Source organism: Apis laboriosa, unplaced genomic scaffold (genome assembly GCF_014066325.1).
Source record: "Apis laboriosa isolate Shangri-la unplaced genomic scaffold, ASM1406632v1 scaffold4_cov146, whole genome shotgun sequence".
NCBI classification, from domain to species: Eukaryota; Metazoa; Arthropoda; class Insecta; order Hymenoptera; family Apidae; genus Apis; species Apis laboriosa.
In genome coordinates, this window is record NW_025223501.1 from 6204347 (window position 1) to 6232296 (window position 27950).

Genomic DNA, 27950 nt, shown 5'->3' on the forward strand with positions numbered 1-27950 from the left:
TCTTTAACTTTGTTGCGGAGTCGACAAAGTTTTTTATTTGTTTAAATTTATTATTTTTAAATTAATTATTTCTAAAGAATGTAATATTTATATTTCTCACATTAAAAAGATACATTTGTTTTGAAGAAAAATTTTAAAAGAGAAATAATGAGAATATATTCAATTGTTGTACTTATGGTTATGCATATATAGTATAAACAAGGAAATTAATAATAAAAAGAAGATAGAGATAATAAAAATATTGAAATCAGCGCCATCTCCAGAGTGTCGCAAATTAAACATATAAAGAAAGGATAGAAAATAATAGAAAAAGGATAGAAATAGAATAAGAATTGATTGTTAGCGCCATCTCTTGAGTCTCAAAGATATTTTTTCGAAGAATTATCTTTAAAGCTATTTAAGAGATGGCGTCAATTCTTCTTCTATCTTGCCTTTAAGAGGCAAGCATCTTTTAGATACTCGAAAGATGACACTATTCTTCTCAATTCTACTATTTTACTATTTCTACTATTTTTTATCCTTTCTTTATTTAATTTGCAGCACTCTAAAGATGGCATTGATTTTACAATTTTTTGTTTATTTTTGTTTCTCATTATTTACTCTATTTGCTCTGCAAAATTTATACACGGAAAAGGCAGTTCTAATGATTAATTTTGTTATTTGATTAAAAAATTTAAAAATTGATTAAAAATTTTAAAAATCTTAATGTTAAAAAGCTTAAATTATCATAAATATACGAATTTTTTATATAGATATATATTAATATTTACAATGTTTATAATAATATTTAGTAATATGTATAAATAAATTTAGCATTAATTAATAGCATTATATTTAAATTAAATTTAAATTAAAAAAAAAATCTTTCAAATTTTTATTATTTTCATTACATTGTAGTAAAAAATACAAATATAATTTTTAATTTACAAATTCATGAATTATTCATAGATAAGTCCTTTTAATGTAAACAATTGAAAATTTTTTATTTAACTTGTTAATTTGATTTATTTTTAATAAAATAATTTAGCAATTTGTAGATTTTTATACTTAATTTCTCTTAGTTAGTGTCTTTAACGATTGACAGAGATCTATAATTTTTAATAGATCAAAATATTAAAATAGAACGAGAATAATCAAATAAATTTAATTGTCAGAACCACTTAAGATTACAGCGATGAATAATTATGCAAACAAGTAATATTAAAGATTTCTCCGCAGTAAAGAACATTAATAATAAACTGACTGTCTTTTATTTTACACAAAATTATACCCTACCATCAATATACCGCTGGAGGCGTAACACGACAGATCAAAATTACCAGTTACGCACTTACACGCTTTGAAGAACGTATTCAAACGTACAGATGAAACAAAATAATATTTATATTAAATATTTAATGTATAATATTTGCAATCGTACATTTTTGAAAATATAAGTAATTTCTCTTTCTCCTCTTAATAAATATATCTTTTCTATCATATTCTATCTTCTTAAACGATTTTTTTTTTTTTACAGAATGATGAATATCTAGTAAATAGAAAAAGTTTAAATAGCACATTGGTTTACTTTTTAAAGAAAACTTTATTATCTGGCGTCAAGTAAAATAGCGCAATGATAAAAATTGAAACAGTGTTATCGCAATAACGCAATCTTGAAGGCAGCAAAGATAAGACAAGATATTGAATAAGAAATTCACTTTAAAACAATTGTCAACGAATTATTTTCTGTTTACACAAAATATTAATTTAAGATTTAGTCAGAATCTTAAGACACTTAAATTAAGATATCTGCTAGCTGATTACATTTTAATGATTCAATTTTGTCGAAACAACCGTGCTATTACTTCACCACTAGTGAATGATTAGATATAGTTAAAGTGGAATATATCTATGTAAATAATTGCGATTTTCTATTTATTCACAACACTTTAAAATACATCGTCGAGTGATTATTTACGAATTATTATGATAAAATTTTTTATTGAAATAAAATATCAATTTTTAAAAAATAAAAAAATAGAAAGTAGAAAAAGAAGAAAAAAATTCAATGCTGGAAATCGATGTTTACGATTAAATTTTGCATAAAGAAGTCACACGTTTACAGGAATATCCTACTGTATAATACAATGTCCCCGCCGATTGATCAGGGACACCCGATATATAAAAGCAGACCAGTCGGTTAGCGAAGCACAGTGTAGTCCGATGGGATAGGTATAACAACACAACATAACCGAATCTCTGGTCTAGTGGCGTGTAAGATCTCGACTCGACGGTAGAGAACGTGTCGAATTAAAACGACACGGCGACGTCGCAATGCTGAATTAACCGCGTCCTAAAACACAACGTAATTTCTCCTTTTCGCGATCGTTGGACAATTAACAATCGATTTCACCAATTTTTACGTGCCTGTGATGCGAAAATTCGGTTCGACCAAATTTTTAATCTAACGACAGCAAAGGTGAGTGTGGTGCATCCTTGAATCTTGTAGCTCGAAATATATAGAAATTTAACTTAACTTTTTCCCTCGCTCGAAGAGAAATCGAAATCTTTCATATTTGTAATACATTAACGTCAAATATTAAAATTAACCGTGAGAGAAAACGATTTAATAAGGTTAAGTATCTATACGTACCGTTTCGAATAAAAGAACAACTGTTTGGTATGTAACGATGTCACTGTTCTTTCACAAGCACGTGCTTCTTTTGTTCTAGATTCAATAAGTCGATAAGTTATAAATTTTTGTGCAAAGTTTAACAGAGAAGTAATTATTTCTTTGCGACATTTTTCCGTTTCATTCCGGAAAAGTACGATAAAAAATTTGAAAAATTATTCCTCTAATTATCTATTAATGAAAAATTATGAAGTAAAATGATTAATCGTAATAGGAATAAAAAAATATTCTCGCCAAGAATTTTATTTTTCTTTTATCTTTCTTTTATTTTATATAATCGAAAATTAATCTTTTCTTTTATAACTATATAAATATTTTTATCACTATTTATCTTAGATTTAATTAACATTACATCAATATTTTTTTCCGATTATATATATCTTTTTAATCTTAGAATCTTTCTAATCTTAAAATTAGAAATATCTGATAAACTATAACATTTAAAATATGAAATATTAGTAATTTTTATATATCATTTTATTAATTGATAGAGACAATCGTAAAGCATACAATCATAGCATAGGCACAAAATAATGTTTTTTAGAATCATTAAAAATGAAATCTCATTGCGCATACGTCGAACGTATTATTGTTTAATTCCAATGGAAAAAGAAAACGTCGTATCGTAGAAATGAAAGCTACAAATATAAATAAAGCTTTGATAAAATCGTTTTCTCATGAATCGTGGAAATGGCATTCTTCGAAATAGTTACGAAATAACATATTATTCGAAATGATATTTTATTTGTTTGCGAGATATATCTATACAGTGGTATATGAAGGTAAAACAATCCTTATCGAAATATGGAATAGAAATTAGCGATTCGATGATAGAAAATTCATAGATATTTGCAAAGCATGAGTATATTCAGTGGCATTATTGATATAGTAGTATATGCGAAAATATCATTCTCATCGTAACAGATAACTGTAATCGTTAAATTCTCGTAATGTCTATTCGAAGAATTAGGGACAGCACCGATGCTGTACATGTGCGACACGAGGAAACGATTTGATGCTTTGGGAAGGGAAGTCTGCTCTCGTAGGAGGGCACCGTGCCAGGAAGCCGATATTGCTATGAACGAGACCCTATGGTACACACCAGTTACACCTATTTTTATATTAGGTTAACGATTCACCGTGCATTAGATTCAACAATTCCATCTTGTTTGAGAAACACGAAAGTGGGAGTAATCTTATCTTTGATAAATAATCGTATTAACTCAAATAAATATCGATTAAATTTGAAAGAACACGAAATCTTTTTATTCGATTTGAGAGAGCAGTTTATCTCTCGCGAGTTTACCTTCATATTTTTCTCGTTATATCTCATAATACGTAATCAATTTTACATCTTTTCATGGATTATAAATAACAACTTGAAAATGCTTCTCTTCCTCATACGCTCATTTCTGTTCTATTACTATACTTTTCCTATCTATTTTTTACGTCGATGGAGATTAAGTCGTTATTGTTTTGTTATCATTTAAATAAAAATAATGTTTTAACGTTGAATATTTAATAATCGTTAATATAAGTTTTATCTTTTTTTATCGTATGTCTTATACCATCGTGGTGACCGTGAAGTTATATTATAGGAATTTTTATTATTATAAGCATATAATTATTAAATATTGACTAATAGTACGTTTCAATAATTCATTATCAATATACAGCGTTTATCTCGTTGGTGAGATCCCCTTTGACCATCATGCATTTGGCTATTCTTAATACATACATACATATATATATATATACAAATAATAAGAGGAAAAATTAAAATAATTTTGAAATGGTGTATGCAATACGCGTAACACAATATTGCAACAAAAAAGGCAAAAATTTATCATCTATCATTTCTATCATTTTCATCTAAAGCTTTTCGATATTTAATAATAAAATATTACGTATTAATAAAATTTCGTTGTGATCACGAAAATATTCTTAACTAATGCTAATTGAAATTATTTAAAAATTAAAAATTTCTTATCTTATTCGAAATAAACAAAAATATATTTATTAATGAATTTTAATATTTCATCTTCCCTTTTTTTTCAGAATAATTAGCAGGAAAAATGTGGTGTCTAGTTTTCCTTTCAATTAGCGCGGTGATGGGCGGAGAATTGGGACCAGAATTCGAGTATCCTGAAACACCGAATATAGAATATTCACCTTTACCAAAGGAAGAAGAAGCACCATCGCCTCTTCCTGGAATGCTCTATCCACGAGAAAGTGAATCGCGAGAAGTAATCCTTCAAACCTTTCTCCGTTGCGTTGTGTATCATCACAAGTCTTTTTATAAAATATTTATTTATTTATTTATTTTTTTAAATATCATATCACAATCTTAATTATTCAAACAAAACAGATAACGTACGTATGTTATATTTTAAAACATGAAAAAAAAATTCTCTTTTTCAAAATTAAATTTTATCTCACTAAATAAAGACGAATGTGAAATTGATTTGAATTTAAAAATTTTCAAAATTTATTTAATTATTAAATTAATGAATTAACTTTTCATTAAGGTGAAATCATTGGATGGTATGTGGGATTTTGTGATTTCTCCATCGGGAGATACTCTTAAGGGTTATAAAGAAGCATGGTTTGCAGATGAATTATCAAAGGTATTGTAAAATTGATCATATTAATCCCAATTATTGCTAATGAAAATGCTTAACCTAACCTCGTATTTTTTTATCGATTTGAATAATTCATAAAGCGATAATTAAAATGGCGATATTAATATTAATATAAACGCTCTCATAATTATAATCATGGAACTGATTAAAGTTTGAAGAATTGAATTGGCAATCAATCGTAGATTTTTCGATCGAATCGCGTAATTTCGCTTTACGATTCGAAATGAATTTAAAGTGTTATCACATAATATAAATGATTTCATATCCCACTTATCAAAGTTGCACAAAGATATGGAACTTGAAGTTTCGTAAATATTAATTTTCATAAAATTACGCGTTGTCAACACAAGGATTCACTAATATGGACCACTTCTCGTCTTATAGGTGGGAAAAGTGATGCAAATGCCCGTTCCCTCGTCGTATAATGACATCACAACATCCAGCGAATTGAGGGATCACTTAGGCGCTGTTTGGTATCAACGAACCTTCTTCGTGCCTTCCTCTTGGCGAGAGCAAAGGGTCTTTGTCAGATTTGGCTCCGTGCATTATCTCGCACAAGTGGTAATTATTTTATATTTAATAAACATCTTGCCTTTCCAATCATTTGTCTTTCATCGTGATTTTTTTTTACCAATTATTAATATGCATGTTCAATATATATATATATATTTTATTATATATCTGTAAAATATTGTTTAAATTTCCAAAAAAAAAATTACATCACCATTGAATTTTAAGCAGGATTTTTCGCACAGAGGTAAAGATAAAGTGATATACAATACATTATTTCCTCGAAAATTTCATCATCGAGATTGGCAATTAACACTTTCGTTTACTTTCATCATTTGTCGTCAAAATGGCATTCTTCAAAAAGTGAAGTGAATAAAATCTTTGAATTAGATTGATCAACGGGTATATCAAGAATAGAAGCAATTCACTCTCATCGTTTATGATGATGTTGAGCTAATATTAGAAAGAAGAAAATTAAGATCGTTTAAATGTTTCTCTTTACACATAAGTACTCCCTTTCACGTTATAGTGGATAAACAATGACTTTGTAACTAACCATGAAATCGGTCATCTTCCATTCGAAGCCGAGATATCTTCGTATTTGATTTACGGCGGTAAAAATCGCATAACAGTTGCAGTTGATAATACTTTGCTTCAAACAAGTGTCCCGCAAGGAAAAATTGTCGAAACTGCTGTCGATAATGGAACTATACACCAGCAAACTTACACTTTTGACTTTTTCAACTATGCTGGCATACACAGGTGAGAATATTCATTTTTTTTTCTTTTTTTTTTTTTTTTTTTTTTNNTTTTTTTTTTTTTTTTTTTACATCGAATATCGAACATTCTTATGTTCCAATTGTAATTCGTCGATTTGTTGAGGAAGTAATTAATTGTTAAGGAAGTAATGGAATTCTTATTGGAATAATTATCAGTTTCTAATAATCGAAATTGATTTAAATTTCTATAATTTAATATATAAGAATCAAATTCAATATTATTAAATTCAGGATACTCAATATGATCAATATCATTGATGACCAATTGATTTGATTGAAAAAAAATGGATTAATAATTTCATCAATTAAATACAAAATTTTTAACGATGGGAAACAAATAATTAAAAGAACAATAATTGGAATAATTGTTCAAATAATTTCAATATTATGATTTTTTAATAAAAATAAATCTATAATAATATAAATTGTTAATGTTGAAATTATAATAATAATTATTATAACTATATTGTGAAATGAAAGTAAATTATCTGCATAGAAAGAATTTGATTCTTGAAATATAAATATTATTCATGTTGAAATATTAATAAATTTGAATTTATTGATTTTATAATTGATTATAATTGATTTTTTTTTTTTAATATTCAAATTACTGGTTGATCCGTGTAAATTATTTAACAATGTTATTTAAGAAAAAAAAAAAAAAAAAAAAAAAAGAAGTCGCCTAAAACGGAATAATTTACTTACAATGAAAAGGATACGCGAATGACTTCACCAGCTTTCACGCGACCAGATATATTAGATAAGATAAAAATGCTAATGTAACCTTTTTAAATTTCAGGCCCGTTTTGTTATATACGAAACCGCGCGTCTATATTGAAGATATAAGCGTAAGGACGGGACTAATCGGTGATGTCGGTATCGTAAAGTATATAATTGAGCCAGCAGGTTTGTACGAGCATGAAATCCCTATCTGTAGAGTAAGCTTACTCGATGCCAAGGATAATTTAGCCGTGCAAGAGCCTATTTACGGATTTTCCGGCACTCTGAAAGTACCATTTCCTAATCTTTGGTGGCCTAGGGGTATGAGTTCTAATCCTGGATATCTTTACACGTTAAAAGTATGTATCATTCTATTTTCTCTTCCATTTCCTCCCACTTTTTCACAATTAAAAATAAATTTGAGAAAAAAATATATATGGTTGCTTCGGGAAAATATTTTTTTTTTTTCTTTCAAAAGAATAATCGAAATATCTATTTTCTTTTAATCTTAAGACAATCTATCTCGTGTTGATCTCCTTCAAAGGGAGATATAATATTCCAGATTCTTTTCTTTTCTACACGATGAAAACGTTAAATCTCGATCGATCATTGTGAAAATCATAATGATGTACATAATAAGTTATAATTCCAAGGTTACATTATCGGTGGTAAATGACACCAAGATGGACGTCTACAGACTTCCAATTGGTATAAGGACATTGACATGGACAAATACGAGTTTGTTACTTAACGATAAACCTGTGTACATGCGAGGGTTCGGTAAACACGAGGACTCGATATTAAGAGGACGGGGTCTGGATTTAGTCACCGTTGCCAGGGACCACGAGTTGCTTCAATGGATCGGTGCTAATGCTTACAGAACTAGTCATTATCCTTACAGCGACGAAATACTCGATTTGGCGGATCGGTAATTATTATTAATTTCATCGATCTTGATATATGTTAAAGATTGAAAATGATTAGAATGAATTTTTGAAATTTTTGATTGAAAAAGATTGAAATTACACTTGTTGACTCGATCTTCGAACCGTAACGTATCTCTTGTTTTATCTCTTTTTCAAAGGTTAGGTTTTCTCATTATCGACGAATGTCCTTCGGTGGATACCGAGAATTTTTCACCGATGCTTCTTTCCCGTCACAAAGATTCATTATCGGAGCTTATAAGGAGAGATAAGAATCGGCCTTCGGTAATCATGTGGTCAATCGCTAATGAACCGAGGACTCAACTTCCAGAAGCTGGCGAATACTTTAAACAAGTTGCTCATCATACGAAAGCGCTCGATCCTACCAGGCCAATTACCATTGCCATGGCTCGAACAGTTCAGGTTACTTGCATAAATGAATCATTTATAGGTTATATGAATTATTGCTACTTTGCTTTTTTTCACATTTCGAAGTAACAATTTATTATTTTGTCAATTATTAATAGTTAAAATCAACGATTGTATCGAAAAGTGATTATTTCCCAATTCCGATCTCCGAGCATCGATCGAAAAAAATTTTCTAATAAAAATTGTATTATTTTGTAGGAAGATAAAGCTGGTGAATATCTTGATGTAATTAGTTTTAATCGTTATAACGCTTGGTACCATAATCCAGGCCGTCTCGATTCAATAACAAATCGAGTTATAGCCGAAGCTGAAGCATGGCATAGAAAATATAACAAGCCTGTTCTTATGACCGAGTATGGAGCTGATACTATGCCTGGATTACACGAAGTAAGATATCGTGTAATTATAAGTAAATATGTATAAGTAAATATGCATAAGTAAAATATAATAAAATGAAGAACAATTAAATTTTATAATTTTATATTATAGTTTAAAATCTGCATAATCTATATAGTAAATTTATACGAGTTAAATTATACATCGAAAATGACATGTAAACTGAAATTTTAATTTATTTTTAAAATATTTTTAGTTGCCTGAATATATATGGAGCGAAGAATATCAGAAAAATGTATTATCTAGACATTTTGTAGCATTTGATCAATTGAGAAATGAGGGATTTTTTATTGGTGAATTTATTTGGAATTTTGCTGATTTTCGAACAGCTCAAAGTAAGCAACAAAAATTATAAATATCGGCAAAATAAAAATAATCGAGTATAATAATTATATTAATAATTTATATTTATAGCATATATCAGAGTAGGTGGTAATAAAAAAGGTGTATTCACAAGAGATAGACAACCAAAAATGGCGGCTTATCATCTTCGAAAAAGATATTATTCTCTTCAAAAAGAATTGGATGGTACAGAAATACCAACGGATCTCGAAGATTATATTTCTCTTCATTATTCTTTTCATTCAAGAAAGCTATAATAAAATATTTTAATATTTTGCTACTTTTGTTTCAACTATTTTTTCAAGAAAAACTTATTGTTATTTGTTTATAGATAAATATTGTAAAAAAAATTGTATGCTTTTTGTTTTTTTTTCTCTTTTAATATGCAATTTTTATTTTTATGGAAATATTGCTATTTTTAATGTCGATACTAAAATGTATATAAATTATCAATGTATTTTTATATTTATATAAATTACCTTAAATTTTTAATAAATGTTTTATAAAAAAAATTTCATCTTTATTTCGCTTGTTTTTATAACAATTTTAAAATTTTATCAATTAAATTAAAAAAATTATATTATAATTTATAAATAAAATGAAAAAAAGATAAATATTTCATTATATATGTGTCATTACATATTTATATAAATACATTTATTGTATAATTTATGTATATATAATAACATTTAATCTAATATAACATAGATCTATGTACATTAACGTGATTCATCGTCACTAATTTGAGGTTCAACAACTTTTAAACATGCATCTGCCATTTCTACGAATATTGGTTCAGTCATAGCTAAAGCAATGGCTTTTGTTGGATTCTTGTCAATTAAAATACCACGCATTATATTTCGAACATGTGGATTTTTTAAGCATTCTATTAATTCTTTACTATGACGCAACTGTTTCAATTTTTCAACCGAAACTGTATCCTCTGTTGGAAATTCATATTCATTCTCGCTATCTTTTATATCTTCTGTAACTTTATTTTCCTGAATCTGGAACGGTTGACAATTATTTTCTTTATGCTTCTTACAGCAACCTACGGAACAACTAATACACATAATAATAATTAATACAATAATTAATAAAATTATATTTCATTATTTTTCTATTTTTATAGTATCTTAATGCTTAATTAAAAGAATTTCTTATAATATTATATTATTATAATTATATATTTATATTATAATATAATTATAACATAAATATATTGCATGAGTAAAATGATTTGAAAAAACATTAAAATGGAATAAATAAAATAAATAATTAAAAAATAAAATAATATTTATAACAGATTATTGTTTATGTATCATATGAATAAATTGTACTATATTGTGTTTTTAAATTATGCAATATTTAGTTATATATTTGTTATTGATAAAAATTATTTAATTTCAATAACGACATTTCAATATATTTATTCATATTGTTAAAACTTATTATATGTCAAAATTTATAACTTAAATCTTAAATGTGATAATTATAAAAATAACCTCTAAAAATAGATACTTACTACGGTTCTTTACACACAGGACACTTATATAAACATTCTGTTTTTTCACATATGCAACAAACTTTTGCCATAATAATCCAACGTTATGAATAATTATTTCAATAAGTAAAATTAATTTTTTATTGCTGATTTTATATAATTCTTATTCTTATTCTATATTGTTTATATTTGATCACATAACTTTTGGTTATGTTTGATCACACGATTTATCCTTAGGGAAAAGCGTGTGTTATTTTGAATAAAAAATATTATAAAACAGTAAACGACAATTAGATATGTGCATTATAAATATCAATCTTTTTCAATTTTCATCAGCGAAATATTTTTCTCTGCGAATTTTGTTATAAAGATTAATGTAAAATATTTATTATTATCGTATATCTTATTTAATGATAATTTTTCTTATAAATTGTTAAAAAATTGTTTCAATTTAAATTGATATTAATCTGAAATATATATTTTATTAAAATAAGATATAATATTGAATAAAATTAAGATTTAAAAAAAGCACTTATTTATTATTAATTTATTTAAAAGAAATTTAATTGTAATTGTTAAAAGAAAAAAATAGTTTAAAATATATCTATCACAAATATTATAAAAAAAAATACAAATCACATAATATATAATTCAATGTATTTAAAATCGTATTTATTCTAAAACATTATAAAATTTATAACAAATAGAATATTAGAATACAGAATAAATAATTTCTTAATTTTCAAAGAATTAAATTCATTTTTATAGTTTTGTATATTTACTATCCTTTTGTTGTTTAATATTTGATGTCAAAATTAAAATTCTTATCATGATTCGTAACTATTTTCACGAAGAAAAATTGAGATAGAATTTGAACGCGATATTAATATTTACAGCATTGTTACAAGTGAACAATTTCTTTAGCATCTAAATAGCTTGATTTTAAACATAATTGTGTTATAACATAAAATATTCTATTATATAAATTACATGCATATCAAACAAATATGAAATATAAGATTAATATTAATAATTTGATAAAATAAATTTCGTTTCTTTATTTTACAATACTTATATTTCATTGGAATAATAAGAATAATAAAAATCGTTTATTTAGAAGTTTTTTTTATTAATTTGTTTTTTCATTTTTACGTATAATTTTATAAAAAGTTTTAAAAAAAATTTTTTTAAAAAATTTCTTAATTTTTTTCTTTTTTCTTGCTTAAATTATTTCGAAAGAATTAATCATATAACGCATAACAAATTTAATCAAACATTCAATTTATATCAACTTTGAATACGTACTTTAAATTTTATCACTGTATTTCATCTCAATCTCTCCACTTTCATATCGTTTCATGTTTCGAATAAAAAGTCCTAGTTACGAGTGTGAAATTTTTGACTCCGCTCCATAGCACAACAAATGCGAATGGACTTTCTTCCTCGCAAACGATCGCATGTCCTGGCATTACTCGTGCCAAGGTCATTGATTCCTCGAACAGTTCCGGCTTAGTTTCTGGGCCAGGTTAACCGACCTAGCAGTGCTACCAACGTCGACCGGAATACCATGACCAACCGTGACACATCTTGATACGAGATACGAATGCTCCGGAATAGTCGGATAACCGGACAGAATCGGATCGATAACGAATCCCGTATACAATTCTATTTTTCGATCCGCACATGTTTGCAAATATTTCTTTATGTCATTATTCTTTCATTGTTTATATTATTGTAAATTTACGAATCTTTTTCTAGTATTATTAAGATATTTTCTTTCTTATTATATCTAACATTAATATTATTGTGATTATTCGTTTTTTGAGACATTCTTTCATTTTTAGAATTCTTAAATATTTTCTATAACGATCTTTTCGCTATACTTTAAATTTAATTTTAAATATATATTTTATATATAGATTGAACTTGTATATAAATTAAAAAATTCATTGCAATTGAAAACTTGATACGATATATACTTTTAATTAATTCTTCTGTATAGATCTATATTCATAATTATATAATATCTTATCAACATATTAATCTAATCATTTCTTATATCTGATTTATTTATGCTTTATTTCAATATATCATAAGTTGAAATTAAATAACTTTTCACTCATAAATATTGAGATGCAAAACATTCAAATAGTTCAACAAACAATATTTTAAATTAGAATAACAATAATATTTTTTTTTAATATTTATGTAATATTTACGAATCATTATCAAATTTGTTGTTATTATAAGAAATGGTTTTTAATATTATTTACATTTTAAAATTGCGTTTTACAAAATTTTGATTTCCTATTACAATAAGAATATATATTATGGAAAAGAAGATACACAATAGAAAATATATTGTAAGTTTTTTTTTTTTTTAATAAACAAATATCGTGATATCGTGATATCGTGATCCTTATTAATTTTATGCATTTAACTCTATAATTATATAATTATATAATATAAATATTTAATAATCTTATTATAAATTATATTTATGATATTTGTAACGATAACTAACGATAATTTTGACTTGTTCGATATCTAAATTTTTCGATAATATTACTATAATGTGGATAATGTTCTCATTGGTGACGCTGTTTGACCCTGTCGACTCGACAGGTCGAATGACGTCAGATGTTGCACAAAGTTAGATGACGAACCACGACGATGATCGCGTATGATGACGTTGTGGGCACAATAAGGCAAGACAATGCAAGATAAGACAAGACGAGGCGAAGGAAAGAAGACAAAGTGAGGCGAGGCAAGACAAGGCTGGGCAAAGCAAGGTAAGACAAGGCAACGGCAGCCTCAAGAGGAGGAAGAAATAGCAGGAATCTTGTTTCGTTGGCTTCTGGTTGGCCAGTTCTTTCCAGTACTTCGTAACGTCAACTTCGCAGTCAACGTGCTATTCGTGTCAGAGATGGAGACACTATATCCGTTCGCGACTTCCTCTTTGTAAATCGTTCAAAGGGAATGACAGTGGCCCACTTGCCGGTTTCAAGTGCACCATGTTCGAAAACAATTTTACGCGGTTATGTTCATTTATTTACCATTGTGTTCGTATCCTCGTTTCACGTGATCAAGTCGACTCGACTATATATTTGTTACACAATTGTATATCTAATTGTTAGTTTTAATAATTAGACAAATCAAAATGGAATACAAAATTTCAGCTTCACATCATTAATCGGATCTTATGCTCTCACGTGGCTAAATCTTCTGTGATATATGCTATTCAGATAAGTATATTTAACAAATTTTGCTCACTTCTCGATTATATTCAATTTTTTCGCAAAACGATCTCTTTGTCACGAATTTATACGAACGTATTATAAAGATAAAGTCTCGTTTCACTCGGAATATTACATATTACCTATAACACGTGTGTTTGAAGTATATGTACAAACGTCCGCACCAATTTACTCGACTTATTATCGTGACGCGCCAGATTTAGCAGAACACTTGTTTCAATAAAGTATACGTCACTCGGTAGGTAATTCTAATTTTTACGCTGACGTTATTTAAAACCGTCTCGTGCACGTTTGTTTCCTCGTATAAATGATGCTGTTTCTATTCATCGGATCGCTCCTTGATCATCATGAGATTTCGATCGTTTTTTTTTTTCTTTTAATACACAGGGATTCTCACGTAGGATTGCAACGTAATCGAAATTTGTGTCAGCTGCTTTTGTCGACACGTTCTACTTCAGCTTTTCTACTCCGATCCTTTCCGTATCCGGGCTATGAAAGTCGATTATATCCGTTTCACGATGAATTTTTGAATTTTTGATATTTTGTAACAAAAAGGAAAAAGATGTAGAAGTAAAAAAATAAATATTTTCAAAGTTATCGAAACGATAACAAACTTTCGTTTGTCAACTTGGAATAAAAAAAATGTAAATCTTTGCAACGTTTATTGCAAAATGTCAATGTAGAACAATTGAGATTTATTTGATAATAGTAGTGTGTATCATTAGGAAAATAATTCTTTCAAATGTTAAGTATAAGGAAAAGATTGAAAAAGATATTCGAATCGAAAAATAAGAATAAAGTGATAAAGATTAAATTATTTAAATCGTTTAAATCGAAATATATTTATTCGATAAAATATACATTTACAATCATAAATTAATTGGATTGCCAATACTTTATAACGTGTACAATGGAATATAATGGATATTAAAAAATATATAATACAACGTGAAAAAGTGACAAGCTTTTTAATGCGAAGAAAATTTACCTTCGAATTTTGTTTATACGTTGTTGCACTTATTTTCTCGCGACAAATAAATACTCGTCAGGATACACATTTACACAGATTCGAATGAACGAAAAGCAAGTTTATTGGAAATCGTTATATTGAATCTATAATTTGTTTGAAATTTGAAAGAAATGCAAAAAAGATTGAATCGAAATGGGGACAAACAACTGCGTTAGCAGTTGAATAACTTTGGAATGCAGCCACGGTCGGTATGCGGAGCATTCTCTCATCCTGTTGCCGTAGAATTGAGTGCGATCCTGGAACGCGGAAACTCGAAGCAACCGCTCCTAGGAAAAGTTCCGAGACCGATCTGCTCGATAAAGCAAAAAGATTGGACAATCGAAGACTTCTTAAAACGCCCATATACGGCCAATAATATTATTATCGTGTTATTCTATTATTAGTAATATTGTCAACAGTACAATTTTACTTTAATTGTGCATTTCGATTCGATTCGATTCGCTTCGATCTTTTTAAAATGACACGTGGTTAATAATAAAATCTGTTTGGAGAAAACAGTTTATTTCCTTCTGATTCACGCCACTTATCTTATGCTTTGAAATCTCATTTCCGATCTTCAGATAATTCACAGATAATTTCTTGTGTGATGATTTTCAAATCGTATATTTCACACGAGTAAAATGGATCAAGTGTATGAAATGTGTATAAAACGACATCGTTGTTTCATTTGCATTTTTTATCTAAGTAACGACTACTACTTTAACTTGGTATTAGTTATCGAATGAAATATTGAATACGTTTTTAAATCTTCAATTCGTTATAGATTTTGTTACACGAAATAGGTTTGAAATAGGTATAAGCTTTAATTTAATTTAAAATTTTAAACAACGTTGAATCTTTTTTTTCGATCAAAAAATTTTATCTTTCATTAACAATTTTTCTTTATAAAGAAACTACAATGAATACGTAAGTAATAAAAGAAAATACGATACCTGAGGAACTAACTGAAAAAAATAAAAAAAAAAAAAAAAATTAAATTAATTGTGGTTAAAAATAGTTTTGTATAAATAGTTTTGACGTTAATTTTCTTGTTAAAAGCATTAACTAACAACTCTATTTTAAATTTCTAAAATACTTTACATAATGAAATATTAAAATAATTCACATCGTATTTACAATAATACATTATACTTAATGTTTAATGTATCCTCTACGAGTAAGGTTAAAAAAATGAAATATTTGAAAGAAAGTGTGTGAGAGAGAGAGAGCGCAAACAACGAAATGAATTTTTTATAGAATTAAAATAAATATATTTAATTTTTGTTTTATCTTACGAATCTTTAATTCAAAATTATCATAATCGTAGTGTTGCGTAACGTCACGTGAATCGATTTGCTTTCGCATCGTGCTGACGTTTCGCAAAAAGAAACGCTCGTTAAATGTTTCGTGCGACAATAATACCGTTATTAGTTGAAATACCTTTGTTCAAAGATTGTTAGAAGTATTCTTGTTTAGATTAAAAGATTAAATAAAAGATGAATATATATTCTTATTCCATTCTGGTGAAGGTTAATCAAGATTTTTCGTAAGATTTTCTTTATATAAGAGAAAAGAAATCGTTTGAAATTTTATAAATATAAACTTAATAATAAGTTTTTTTATAAACATCAATTGACGTGAATACAAATTTATGAATTTTTGAACATTTGTTAATATCCTTTTATTAGAAAATTAATCGATTAGAAAGTAAGGAAAAAGAATTTCGTTGGTTAATTTTTGTCAATGACTTTTTCGTGAACCGTGGCGATACGATAAAAATGACGCTTGCTAATTGGCCAGAGATGCGCAAATCGTGCTGGAATTTACGTAACACGTGAATTCATAAGTTACGATAATGAGAATGGCGATGACGACAACAACACCGTAAACTCGAGCATTTTGCTAAAATTCAAGAACATTCGCGCTTAAATAAAGTTATCCTCGTTTGTAATAAATATTTAAAACGTAATTTAAATTCAACATAATCGATAAAAATCGTGAAACAATATTTTTAAATAGTGTTGTGAACGATAGAAACTATCATCGAACTATTTACGAATCTTTCAAATCAATAATCGATACTTTCGATATTACATTATGTCTTTCTCGAATTAGAAATTCTTTGAATGACGTCATAAGTAACATTTACACTCGTGACTACCTGAACAATATTCCGAGAATTGTGAACTACGTTTCTTCTCACATAGAGGATAGAAGTGAAAAAAAACGAAGGAAACGATGTTACAGAAACGTAGAGGAAGGTAATTTTTCGATAACATCTTAATTCAAGATACATTAGAACAAAATTCAAACAAAAATAAAGCGATTTCGAAATTTCCAGGCTAAATGTTTTTTTTACATTAAGTATAGTAAATAATATTCATTAACCGGTAGATATTTGTTAAATAATCTCATATACATATATAGTACTTGTTTATGATGAAAACGTATTAAAAAACAATCTATTTTGGGAAATGATGCTTATTTTATTTAGAATCGAACTGGATACAATTTTCTTAATGTGAACATTAAGAAATTTATAATAAATAATTCGATCTTATCAAATATGCGCAACTGTAAAAAAGATTATGAACTTACAATGGATAATCCAACATATATATTTATAAGAATGTAATATATGTCTATAATAAAATAAAATAAAAATAAATAATTTGCAGATTTTGTTCTAGAGAAAATCAATTAGAATATCTATTGAAGTAATTGAAATAATTGAAGAATAATTGAATAAATGATCAATGAATATTCATGATTTGAGAAATTTTTATATATCTATAAAATATAATATTCCATGAATGTTGAAAAATGCCGATTGTTAAAATTGTTAAAATTATTTTATAAATATAGTCTAATAATATGTAAATGTTACAAGATATTACTTACATAAATTTATCTTTATTTATAATATTCTAGATTTTATATTGCATTAATTTCTTATTCTTCTTCTAACTTCTTTCTTTCTTCTTCTAAGAAACAATTCGATGAAAATAATGAGAAAATATTTGAACAAATATTTGAACTAAATTAAGTATTTAATCAAATTATTTAACTTATCTTAAATTTTAACTCATTTTTAATTTTATAAATGAAATTCAATAACTTCAATTATTTCTCGTAATACATATTTATTCGATATTTTTATTCTCTCTCACAAATAATTGTAAAATTATTAAATACCAAAAACTAATAATAAAAATAAAAATTGAGAAATTCTTTTCTTGAAAACGCAAAAAAAAAATTTTTTAAATATTCACAGATATCTAGAAGAAAAGGAAATTAAGATGAAAATTTTCAAGATGGACTTATCACGAGTAGTGTGTCCGGATGAGGTCTTCATCGACCGTGATTTAATTTCATAAGGTCGGTGGGACTTTCGTCCGTTTGCAAGACTCGAGGAATACATCCCAATATAACAACATAATCTCTTTAGATAAATCTCATGTAAAATATTGAATGACTTATCAAAAATTTTTCTATTTCAAAACGTACATATTATTAATGACATTCATGTAAAATAAATATATTTAGAATTGATAAATATTAGAATTATATTTACATGTTATAACTAGATATACATGTATGTACTTATATACTTTATTATATATATATATATATACATTAATCGGATTTGATGCAATCGATAATGCAAAGATTAAGAACAATTTTGAAAAGCAACCAGTGGGCAAAAAGATGGCTCTATCCTTTTAATCCTTCGAGTATAAATCAATATAAATAAAATGCTAAAAAAAAAAAAAAAAGAATAATAATAGTTATTCAAATTCACATAAAATTTTATTCCTAATTTAGAATAATTTATGAAATATATATTTTTACGATGTAAAAAATACGAACAATTCAATTTCAAGCGTATAATTTATATTCAATATTCTTTGGAACGAAGTTTTTCAAAACTTAAACGTTAAACTTGCAAAATTTAATCTTTGAAAATTAAATAATTCAAAGTTGTTAAGGATCTATTTTTTCTATTTTTTTAATAATGAAAGTGAGTTATGATGCATCGATGGATTTTCAACAATTGTGCGTTTCAGTGATTTGTTTCTATCACTCGTTTTAATTAACCGAATTTACTAAACTTCGGTTCTTGATAAAACAAAATAATTTATATTGGAATAAAATGCAATAACAATATGTAATTAGGAATGCTGATATACAATTTTTTATAGAAAACAGATATAAATTTTTAATAAAAATATTGTAAATGATTATCTTGTCAAAATATCAAATAATTGTTACATATTTATATCTTACAATTAAAAAAATATTAAAATTTTTTTTATTATTTAAATTTTAAAATTATCTTTTATTTATTATTTTCTGTTTACTTATAGATAATAAATATGCATACAATAATTTATTATTTCTAAATTTGTTTCTTTATTTTAAACATAAATACAAACATTTATTTATATCCTTGTATCTTATCTGATTATATACTTATAATTATTTTTTTTATATCTATAATTTGAATATTTAAATTTTTTTTTTAAATATATTTTACATTTATCATACATTTGTACAATATGAGAAAAAATAATATGTAATATTTAAAATAACAAGATTTACCTATTTCTCTTGTTAACCTTTTTTCAAGAAAATAAAAATTATTGTTATTATACATTAGTCCTCATAAAACTAAATTAGCTTTCATAAAAATATTATGAAATTTTAATTATTAAATCTATCTTTAATAATAAAGATAGATTAATAACATTATTTCACGTTTCATACAAAAAATGAATAATACGATTATACAAATATTTTCGTCACATATATCTTGTCTTCATCCTCCAACCGGTATCACTGGAACCTGCAGTGAAATGGCATTATTTCACTGGAACACGCAGCCATCACGCGGCAATCGACTGAAGATTATTCACAAATGCATAACTGCCTCCAAACTCACGTTCCAAGTAATATTCCAATTATTCTGTCATCGAACGTTTGACAGTTTTCATCATCGAGTCTTGATTCAGTGTACTCCACGTATGAGCAATGAAAACAAAGGTAATTTAAATTTTGAAATTTAATATATAAGCAAATTTTAACTGGTATACAAGAACTTTTATTCAATAACTGTTACACATTGAATTATTGTATATTATATTTTGTCGAGGTTAATGAAGTTTCTATTAAACAATACTATACATATAATAAGTAATTCATCGTGTATATTTTTAATGTATATTCATTTAATTGGTATCAAATTAAAAATAATTAAAATAAATTTTATAAAATACTTATTTATTTGAATAAATTTATAAATCTATCGATATCAAATAAATATGTTTATTGTTTAATAAATATTCAAATTGTTTAATTTATTTAATTTATTACATAAATGTTAATATTATGAATATATCTTATTATTATCTTATTAAAATTATTTGAAGTTATTTTATGAATTTGTAATTTACAAAATATATATTTTATTTAAATGTAATGTGCGTTTATTCAATTTATTTAATAATATATTTTCTTATTTATATAAAATAACTATAAAAAAATTAATAACAAATGATCATACAATGTGTATTTTTTTATTTGATAATTTTGCGTAGATAATCATTTTTAAAAAAACGCTGTTTATATATTATAATATATAATAATTATTTATCGAAATTAAATAAATTACAAATCTAATTGAGATATTATCATTACTTAGAAAATAATATAATTATAAAAATAATATGGAATTTAACTGTCTTATTTTCATCACTAATTAAGACGAGAAATTAATACCGATAAGATTGCATATAATCGGAATATGTCATTTAAATTCGAAACTTACAAAGTTATACAACTAACAAACTCACAAAGTTCGCACAAATAATAATTATACAATAATTAAAAATGAAATATGAGGAATTTGTAATTATAACTATGATATTTGATTTGAACATTTAACATATATATTGTATTTATAATAGTAAACACTTAATTCTATATGAAGATTTATGGTTTAAAAAAAAAATGTTTTGTTATTACAATTTCTTATCGTGTAAAATTAAAATTGAATATAACAGGCGAATAATTCACATAAATATCTAAACAGTACATTTTTAAATTATTAATCATCAAATTCTTTTAATTTCTACTTATAAGTTCAGAAAAATTATTTAAATTTAAAAATTCAATAAATTCAGAGAATATTTAATTATCATATTTTTAATAATAGATAAATTTAACTAACTAAAAAATTTTTTGGAAATGATAGTAAATTTTTAAAGGAAAAATTTTTCCCTTTTTAAAAAAACAATAGTGTTGATCAAATATTTTTGGATAAAAAAAAAAAATATCAATTATAATCATGAAATATAAAAGAATATAAAAGAAAATAAATATCAAATTAAAATATCATTTCGACGATCTTCATTTCACAATCATTATAAACTTAAAAATTTCTTCCAATCATCGTATTATATATGAATAAAAAAGATTGAAACATATGTTTTTTTTTCATTTTTTTTCTAAAATCACACAAATAAAAAAACTGAAAATTAATAGCATAATTAAGCACTCTGCATAATTTCAAATAGGAAATATTTATTAATTCGTAACATTTTTATATGTTGTAGCATTAATTTTTAGAATTTTTCTATCATTACATTATAAAAAAGTATAAAATTATAAGGACGTAAAATTCGCACAAAAAATGTTATCCAAAACAAAAACATCGTCAAATAAATCGATTCAAGATGAAATTCATTCTGAATCAAAAGAAAATCCAATAATTACCAAAAAATTAATACATACTACATTCGCTTCTATTGAAAATTGTCAAATGCATAAAAACATTGTGTGTGAAATAGAAAAAAATGATTTAAAAGAAACGAAAAAACAGGAAAAAATGCAACTGGAAAATGAAATTTCAAAACTTTTGAAACCAGAACGTTCCAAGCTTGATATTATCGACTTAAAAAATATTGAATCAAAAGTGGAAAATATCGAAACAAAAGATAACAAATGTAAAAGTTCAAGTAGTATTGTTTTAAATGAAGTCAACGTTTCGAAATACAAAATGATTCCTATTAATAAAGTAAGTATTATGAATCCATATTAAAAAATAAAAAATAATTATTTAAAATAATTATTTTCATTTCTTTTTTTATAATAATAATTATATCTTTTCATATTATTTAATATATCAATAAAAATAAAAATTATTGATATGATGCCAATATTAAGAAAAATTATTATTTACAATGGAAGTTATAAACATTATAGCATGATATCGTGAAAGATACCCTGATCATCGATATCCTAATCATAGTGTTATCCATTATATCGTATTATATATTATCCGATAGTAATATTTGTTTAGAAATATTAATCAGCAATTTTACATGATATTTCGATATTACTGTTAGTAAGTACCAATTCTGCTACTCACCAATCTAATGCACAACTTTAAAAATAGTAATATATATTAAAAAAAAAAAAAAAAAAATGATATTTATATATTTTGTGTGTATTTTGTATTCAATCATGTATCAAGCAATGATTTCGTTCATCGAATTCACTTTGCACGGTCTTTCATAAAATGTCATCAAAATCGTCATGTTTTTTTATATTTATTCGCAAATCTTATTCGTTGACAATAGAAAAAATTTAATTATTTAAATAATTTAAAATAAAATTAATTTTTTTCTTTCTTTCAATGCACGTTTCTTTGATTAATTTAATTTTCCATTTTCTAATTTTATAGAAAATTTGCAATGAAAAGAAAATTATAATCCATATTGATTAATCCGAAAAATAAAATATTATTAGATTCTTTATGATTAAAATATTCTGTGAATTTATAATATACTTGTAATATACTTGTATTTTTTTTTTATCTATTGTGAAAATTTAATTTTTTATTATAATTTTTTATTTATGCATTTAAAAATACTTGGAAATTAAAAAATAATTTATATAAATATTTATATAAATAACTGACAACTATATGAAATGAAATATTTTCAGGATATTCAAGAACTTTCAAATGTTGCTGTTCCTCGAAAATATCCTCCTCTTTCTACACCAGTTTTAAATGAACGCCCACTTGTTTTAACAACGCATCTTGTGCCTTCATTACCTATTAACTTGTTCGAAGTATTTGTAGAAGCAATCGAAGTTGCTACTGAGAAACCAGTGGTACTATTATATGAACCTAGAAGCGATAGACCAATTGCAAAAGAAGTTGCGGATATTGGTATGTTATTATATTTGACTGTCGATTTATATAATGAAAAATAAATAATAATATTAATCTATCTTGAATAATTTTATATATGATTATAGAGATATATGGTTACTATCGCTTACTGTGATTATTTTGTTTTACAAGTATAATATATAAATAAATAAATATAATAATTAACATTTTTTCAGCTATTTTACCAGCAAATAGGGAATGGGAAGATGGTAAGCTTTTACCTGTCAGTTTCTCTTTCGAACATCATCTTAATAAAGATAATTCATCGTGTGTTTATGCTGATGTTATTGTTGCTTCAGATCGTGCACAACACGTACAAGTATAACATATGATAAAAAATTTAAATATGCGTTACAATTAAAAATATAAATATATTGATTTGAGAATTTTTTTTATAGGACATAATAGATTTTCGAGGTCATAGATGTTCTCTTCCAGATCGAAAAAAAAACACCGGGGCAGCAACATTGTTATTTAATTACTTATATACGAAGGGTGAAAATCCAGCCTTTTTCGGAAATATTCTTGGTTTGTATGTTATAATAAAATTATATTTTTTTTTATTTTCAATGCATTATAATAATGTTAATTAAATTATAAATTTAATTTTTAGATGCTGATACACAAGTTGCTACTTTACAAATGGTTGCAGGAAAACAAGCAGAAATTGGAATTTTAGAATCTCCTGTCATTAAGTGCCATAAAAACACATTACCAGGAATTGATTCTCTTCATATTTTAATGAGTTTAGGACCTTTACCACCTTACCGCATTATGGCACGAAAAACACTTTCAGGTATACAAAGACAAAGAATAACTATGAATTATCTTATATTCGTGTTTTAGTCTTTTTTCATGCTAATATTAATTTAATTTCCATTCTATATTTGCAGATATCCTCGCAAAAAAAATTACAACTTATTTGTTAAATTTAAATCAAGACAAAAAGTGGATAGATAGATTTGCTCCTTTTGGTGTTACTGGATTTACCAAAAATTTTGAAAAATTATATAATTTTGATGGCATAAAATCTGTAATTACAAGTGTACCATACTACTAAAAATCATATTATTCTTAATATATCAATTATAGATATACGCAAAACTATACATAAATCATTTAATATTTTTACATTTTTTTACATTTTTTATTTTTCATGCATTGAAAGTTTAATAAATAGATATGATATTCAAATAATGATTTTTTATATATACAAATTAGTTTAAAATTTTTTTTTCATGAGAAAATTCTCATATATTATATTATATAGACAATGATTTACGAATATCAATAACAGCTAAAAATTTACAAGGTATATAATTCAGATTAAATAATTAATTTATAATACTGATATCACCAAAAATCTGGAGGAAGTTGACCATCAGGAGCAGCTATTGAACCTTTACTTAAACTATTTCGCAAAAATTCATCTAATCGTACCAATGGACCACTGCCAATACATCCTACATTTTTCATACGTGGGTAATATTCTTCCGATAATAAAATTAAGAGTTTATGGAATTGTTTTGGATAAGCAATCCATAATGTATTTCCAGCAACTTCAAGCATATCCAATAAAAGAGTTGCACATATATCTGATACTTCTTTTCGTGGTTCTGGAAACAAAAATATAACAAATTACAAAAAATTCATTATATTATATTATTTTCTTAAATATTTACATTACCAATATTTAAAATAGCAGCCAACCATCGCCATGCATTTTGAAGTCCATGTGGATTAGTTTTAGTAATTCCTTTTCTTTGAATCGTGATAGTAATAGAAGCGTATAATCTCATCAAACCAGACATTCTTTTTAAAAATTTATCATGCTTCTCAATTGTACCATCTTCGTCATATTTGTAACCCATTAATTTGTAATAATCTTCATTCGATTGTCCTACCATTTTTGGCATAAAAATAGGAACCGTAAACGGACAAGTATTATGAAAATGAGATAAAAGTAGATCACCAAAATCGGAATGATCATTCCAAAGGGCTACAATTATGGCAGCAATAGGAAATGCCATCTTTGGTTTACTTGAAACAAGTGTTTCACCTTGATTCTATTAAAATAAATTATACATTGCATATGTGTTAAATTTTATAATATGATAAATTAAATATGAAATTATTACATACAACTATCTTTTTAGCTAAAATATTTTTACAAAAGGCTGCACCCTGCGGATATTGATTAACATCCGGCCAAGATTTTCCCATAAGCAAATTATATAATCTTTCGTATTTATCTTTCAGATGTTGTTGATTAATACCTGATATTGCATTTACAGGTATATTTATTGCTTTTTGACATTCAAATCTAAATTTTTTCGTAGCTGCAGATAATAAAAATTCATCGAGCATTTTTACATGATTTTCAAAAAATTTTTGACTATTCATGTATGTTTCTAACAAATCTTTATCAACATATTCATATAAGTGATCTAAAAATAAAAACGAATATAAAGTAAAAACAAAAATTAGTTATGTCAAAAATTATTTCCTTTATCTAATACCTTTATCTAATTCAGTTTTTGATATATTTTCTTCTATATTAGCAGTTGGTGATGTTATTTGTGAAATATCTGAAGATATATTATCTGTTTGTAAACTTCTTTGCTTTTTTTCATCTCCACATTCTTGAAAATTATTATTTTCTGAATTATTAGTACTTATTTGTTCTGAAATAGCTGTTTCAGAAATTATTTGATTATTCTTAAGTTCTTGACTTTCTGAAACTGGTAATTGAATATGAGAATGTACTGTATTTTCTGTTCCAATTAAATTTCTTTCGCATTGAACATTTATTCTATCTATAAAGCAAAATAAAAAATATGAAGAATTATATGTACATAAAATTTATATTTACATAGAATAGAAAAAAAAAATATATAATATATAGAATAACTTACCTATCTCTGATTTAAACATACCATACATTTCATCAATTTGATGAATTAGATTTACTATAATATTTAAATCAACAGATGTTATATCACCTATCTATAAATAATATATATGTATATATTAATATATACAAATATTTAAAAGTATTTAAAATATTATATTTAAAAAAATTCTTCTTGTTTATTTCTTACCTTAATTTTTTCATCTATAACTTTCATTTGAAGATGTAATTCTTCTAATTTTACAGCATAAGAAGATGATAGTGTAAAAGAATTTTTATCTTTAAAATTTTCAGAAAGCTCTATAATGTCATGATATTTTTTAACATACATATTTCTTAAAATCATTATTTTTTTGGTCAATTCTTCTTTTTCTTTTATTTCTTTCCTATATTCTTCAACTTCTTTTTGTCGTTCATGTCTTCTTCGTATTTCTTCTTGTTCTGCCATTCTTTCTTCTGCTAATATGTATGCATAATTTTCTTTACTTCTACGTTCACGTTCTTTAGCCATATGTGAACGTGATACTGCTATATGTTCTTGTATAACTTTTCCATTTTCTTTCATATGTTGCCAATGACGCTCAATTTCTTTCTAAAACAATTGAAATGTTATATTTCTTATGATAATATATCGTTTATTTATATGTATAAATTGTATTACATGTAATTATTTTTCTTTAAGAATAAATACATATATATAAATATATATTACCTGAACTTCTTCTTTTCTTTGATATTCACTTTCTAAAAGAATTTTTTTTACTGAAAATGTAATACCATTATTTTGTGAATGAATAGATTTTTTTGGAATTGTTATATTACAAGAATTTTGTTCATTTTCTATATTTTCTGATTTTTTATTTTCATTTTCATTTGTTATTGAATTAGGACCAATTGTAATTCTATCTACTTCGCCTGATATGCGAGAAGCTTTCTTCAAAACAGATACTTTAAGAGAAGCAAAATCAGAATTGATATCGTCCATGTTTTGTACCTACCAAAAAATCAAAATGTAATATTATAGAATTATTAAGAGAAATAGAAAATAATTATATTTATAATAATTATACTCACAATTTCATCTTTGGTGCTTATGAAATGAGGCATTTTGTATTTACGTTGAAAGTAAAATATGACGTAATAAATTTCAAGACATTCGATATTTACAAAAATTTACAAGTATTATTATAACCTATAAATTTATATAATGCTTGCTCAAATTTATTTGACACACACACACACACACACACACATGCACACACACATGCATATATAGTATATGTATATATATTTATATATATATATATATTACTATATATTACTTATATATTACTTTATAAATCATATAGTGATATCACAAAAAATATTTATATAAACATTAATTTCAAATAGTAACATTTTACTTGTCATTTAAATTATAAAATATATATAAAAACATATATAAAAATGCAGCAATATATATATATATATATACCATCTGTTCTTCAAACATATCAAATATTATTCATCAAAAATGACGATTTGACGATTCGCAAATCGCGAGCAGAGTTACTGAAAAACTCTTTATGCCAATTGTTGACCTATGCGTACTGACGTACTAGTCTATTGACGTCATGAA

At 25.3% G+C, this 27950-nt stretch overlaps 4 protein-coding genes across 7 annotated transcripts; 2 read left to right on the plus strand and 2 right to left on the minus strand.

Annotated features, from left to right (window-relative positions):
• Positions 1 to 2200: 2200 nt before the first annotated feature.
• Positions 2201 to 9750, plus strand: LOC122717361 (beta-glucuronidase). Of its 3 annotated transcripts, XM_043941381.1 has the most exons (12): positions 2201 to 2458; positions 3636 to 3765; positions 4730 to 4917; positions 5200 to 5298; positions 5698 to 5874; positions 6353 to 6585; positions 7402 to 7681; positions 7976 to 8250; positions 8407 to 8668; positions 8873 to 9061; positions 9267 to 9405; positions 9485 to 9750. In XM_043941381.1, the coding sequence occupies exons 3-12, from the start codon at positions 4747 to 4749 to the stop codon at positions 9667 to 9669; spliced, it is 2010 nt and encodes a 669-aa protein (XP_043797316.1). In that variant the 5' UTR covers positions 2201 to 2458; positions 3636 to 3765; positions 4730 to 4746; the 3' UTR covers positions 9670 to 9750. The 3 variants fall into 3 exon arrangements, with proteins under 3 accessions (XP_043797316.1, XP_043797314.1, XP_043797315.1); XM_043941379.1 differs by lacking the exon at positions 3636 to 3765; XM_043941380.1 differs by lacking the exons at positions 2201 to 2458; positions 3636 to 3765 and adding an exon at positions 4092 to 4315.
• A 263-nt stretch (positions 9751 to 10013) lies between these two features.
• On the minus strand, positions 10014 to 12597 carry LOC122717188 (zinc finger HIT domain-containing protein 3). Its single transcript, XM_043941015.1, has 3 exons — positions 12222 to 12597; positions 10938 to 11266; positions 10014 to 10474 (listed from the first exon to the last, which is right to left on the minus strand). The coding sequence occupies exons 2-3, from the start codon at positions 11006 to 11008 to the stop codon at positions 10132 to 10134; spliced, it is 414 nt and encodes a 137-aa protein (XP_043796950.1). The 5' UTR covers positions 11009 to 11266; positions 12222 to 12597; the 3' UTR covers positions 10014 to 10131.
• A 7516-nt stretch (positions 12598 to 20113) lies between these two features.
• On the plus strand, positions 20114 to 24530 carry LOC122716959. The gene is made up of 7 exons (XM_043940550.1): positions 20114 to 20225; positions 21797 to 22257; positions 23190 to 23418; positions 23598 to 23740; positions 23820 to 23949; positions 24035 to 24217; positions 24315 to 24530. Exons 2-7 carry the CDS (start codon positions 21874 to 21876, stop codon positions 24479 to 24481), a joined length of 1236 nt encoding a protein of 411 aa, XP_043796485.1. The 5' UTR covers positions 20114 to 20225; positions 21797 to 21873; the 3' UTR covers positions 24482 to 24530.
• A 44-nt stretch (positions 24531 to 24574) lies between these two features.
• LOC122716958 (nucleoporin GLE1) lies at positions 24575 to 27890 on the minus strand. 2 transcript variants are annotated; one of them, XM_043940548.1, is made up of 9 exons: positions 27807 to 27890; positions 27407 to 27524; positions 27045 to 27326; positions 26523 to 26924; positions 26337 to 26427; positions 25941 to 26237; positions 25564 to 25868; positions 25109 to 25487; positions 24575 to 25037 (listed from the first exon to the last, which is right to left on the minus strand). In XM_043940548.1, the coding sequence occupies exons 2-9, from the start codon at positions 27437 to 27439 to the stop codon at positions 24775 to 24777; spliced, it is 2052 nt and encodes a 683-aa protein (XP_043796483.1). In that variant the 5' UTR covers positions 27440 to 27524; positions 27807 to 27890; the 3' UTR covers positions 24575 to 24774. The 2 variants fall into 2 exon arrangements, with proteins under 2 accessions (XP_043796483.1, XP_043796484.1); XM_043940549.1 differs by lacking the exons at positions 27407 to 27524; positions 27807 to 27890 and having other exon boundaries at positions 26523 to 26920; positions 27045 to 27178.
• Between the last annotated feature and the right edge of the window lie 60 nt (positions 27891 to 27950).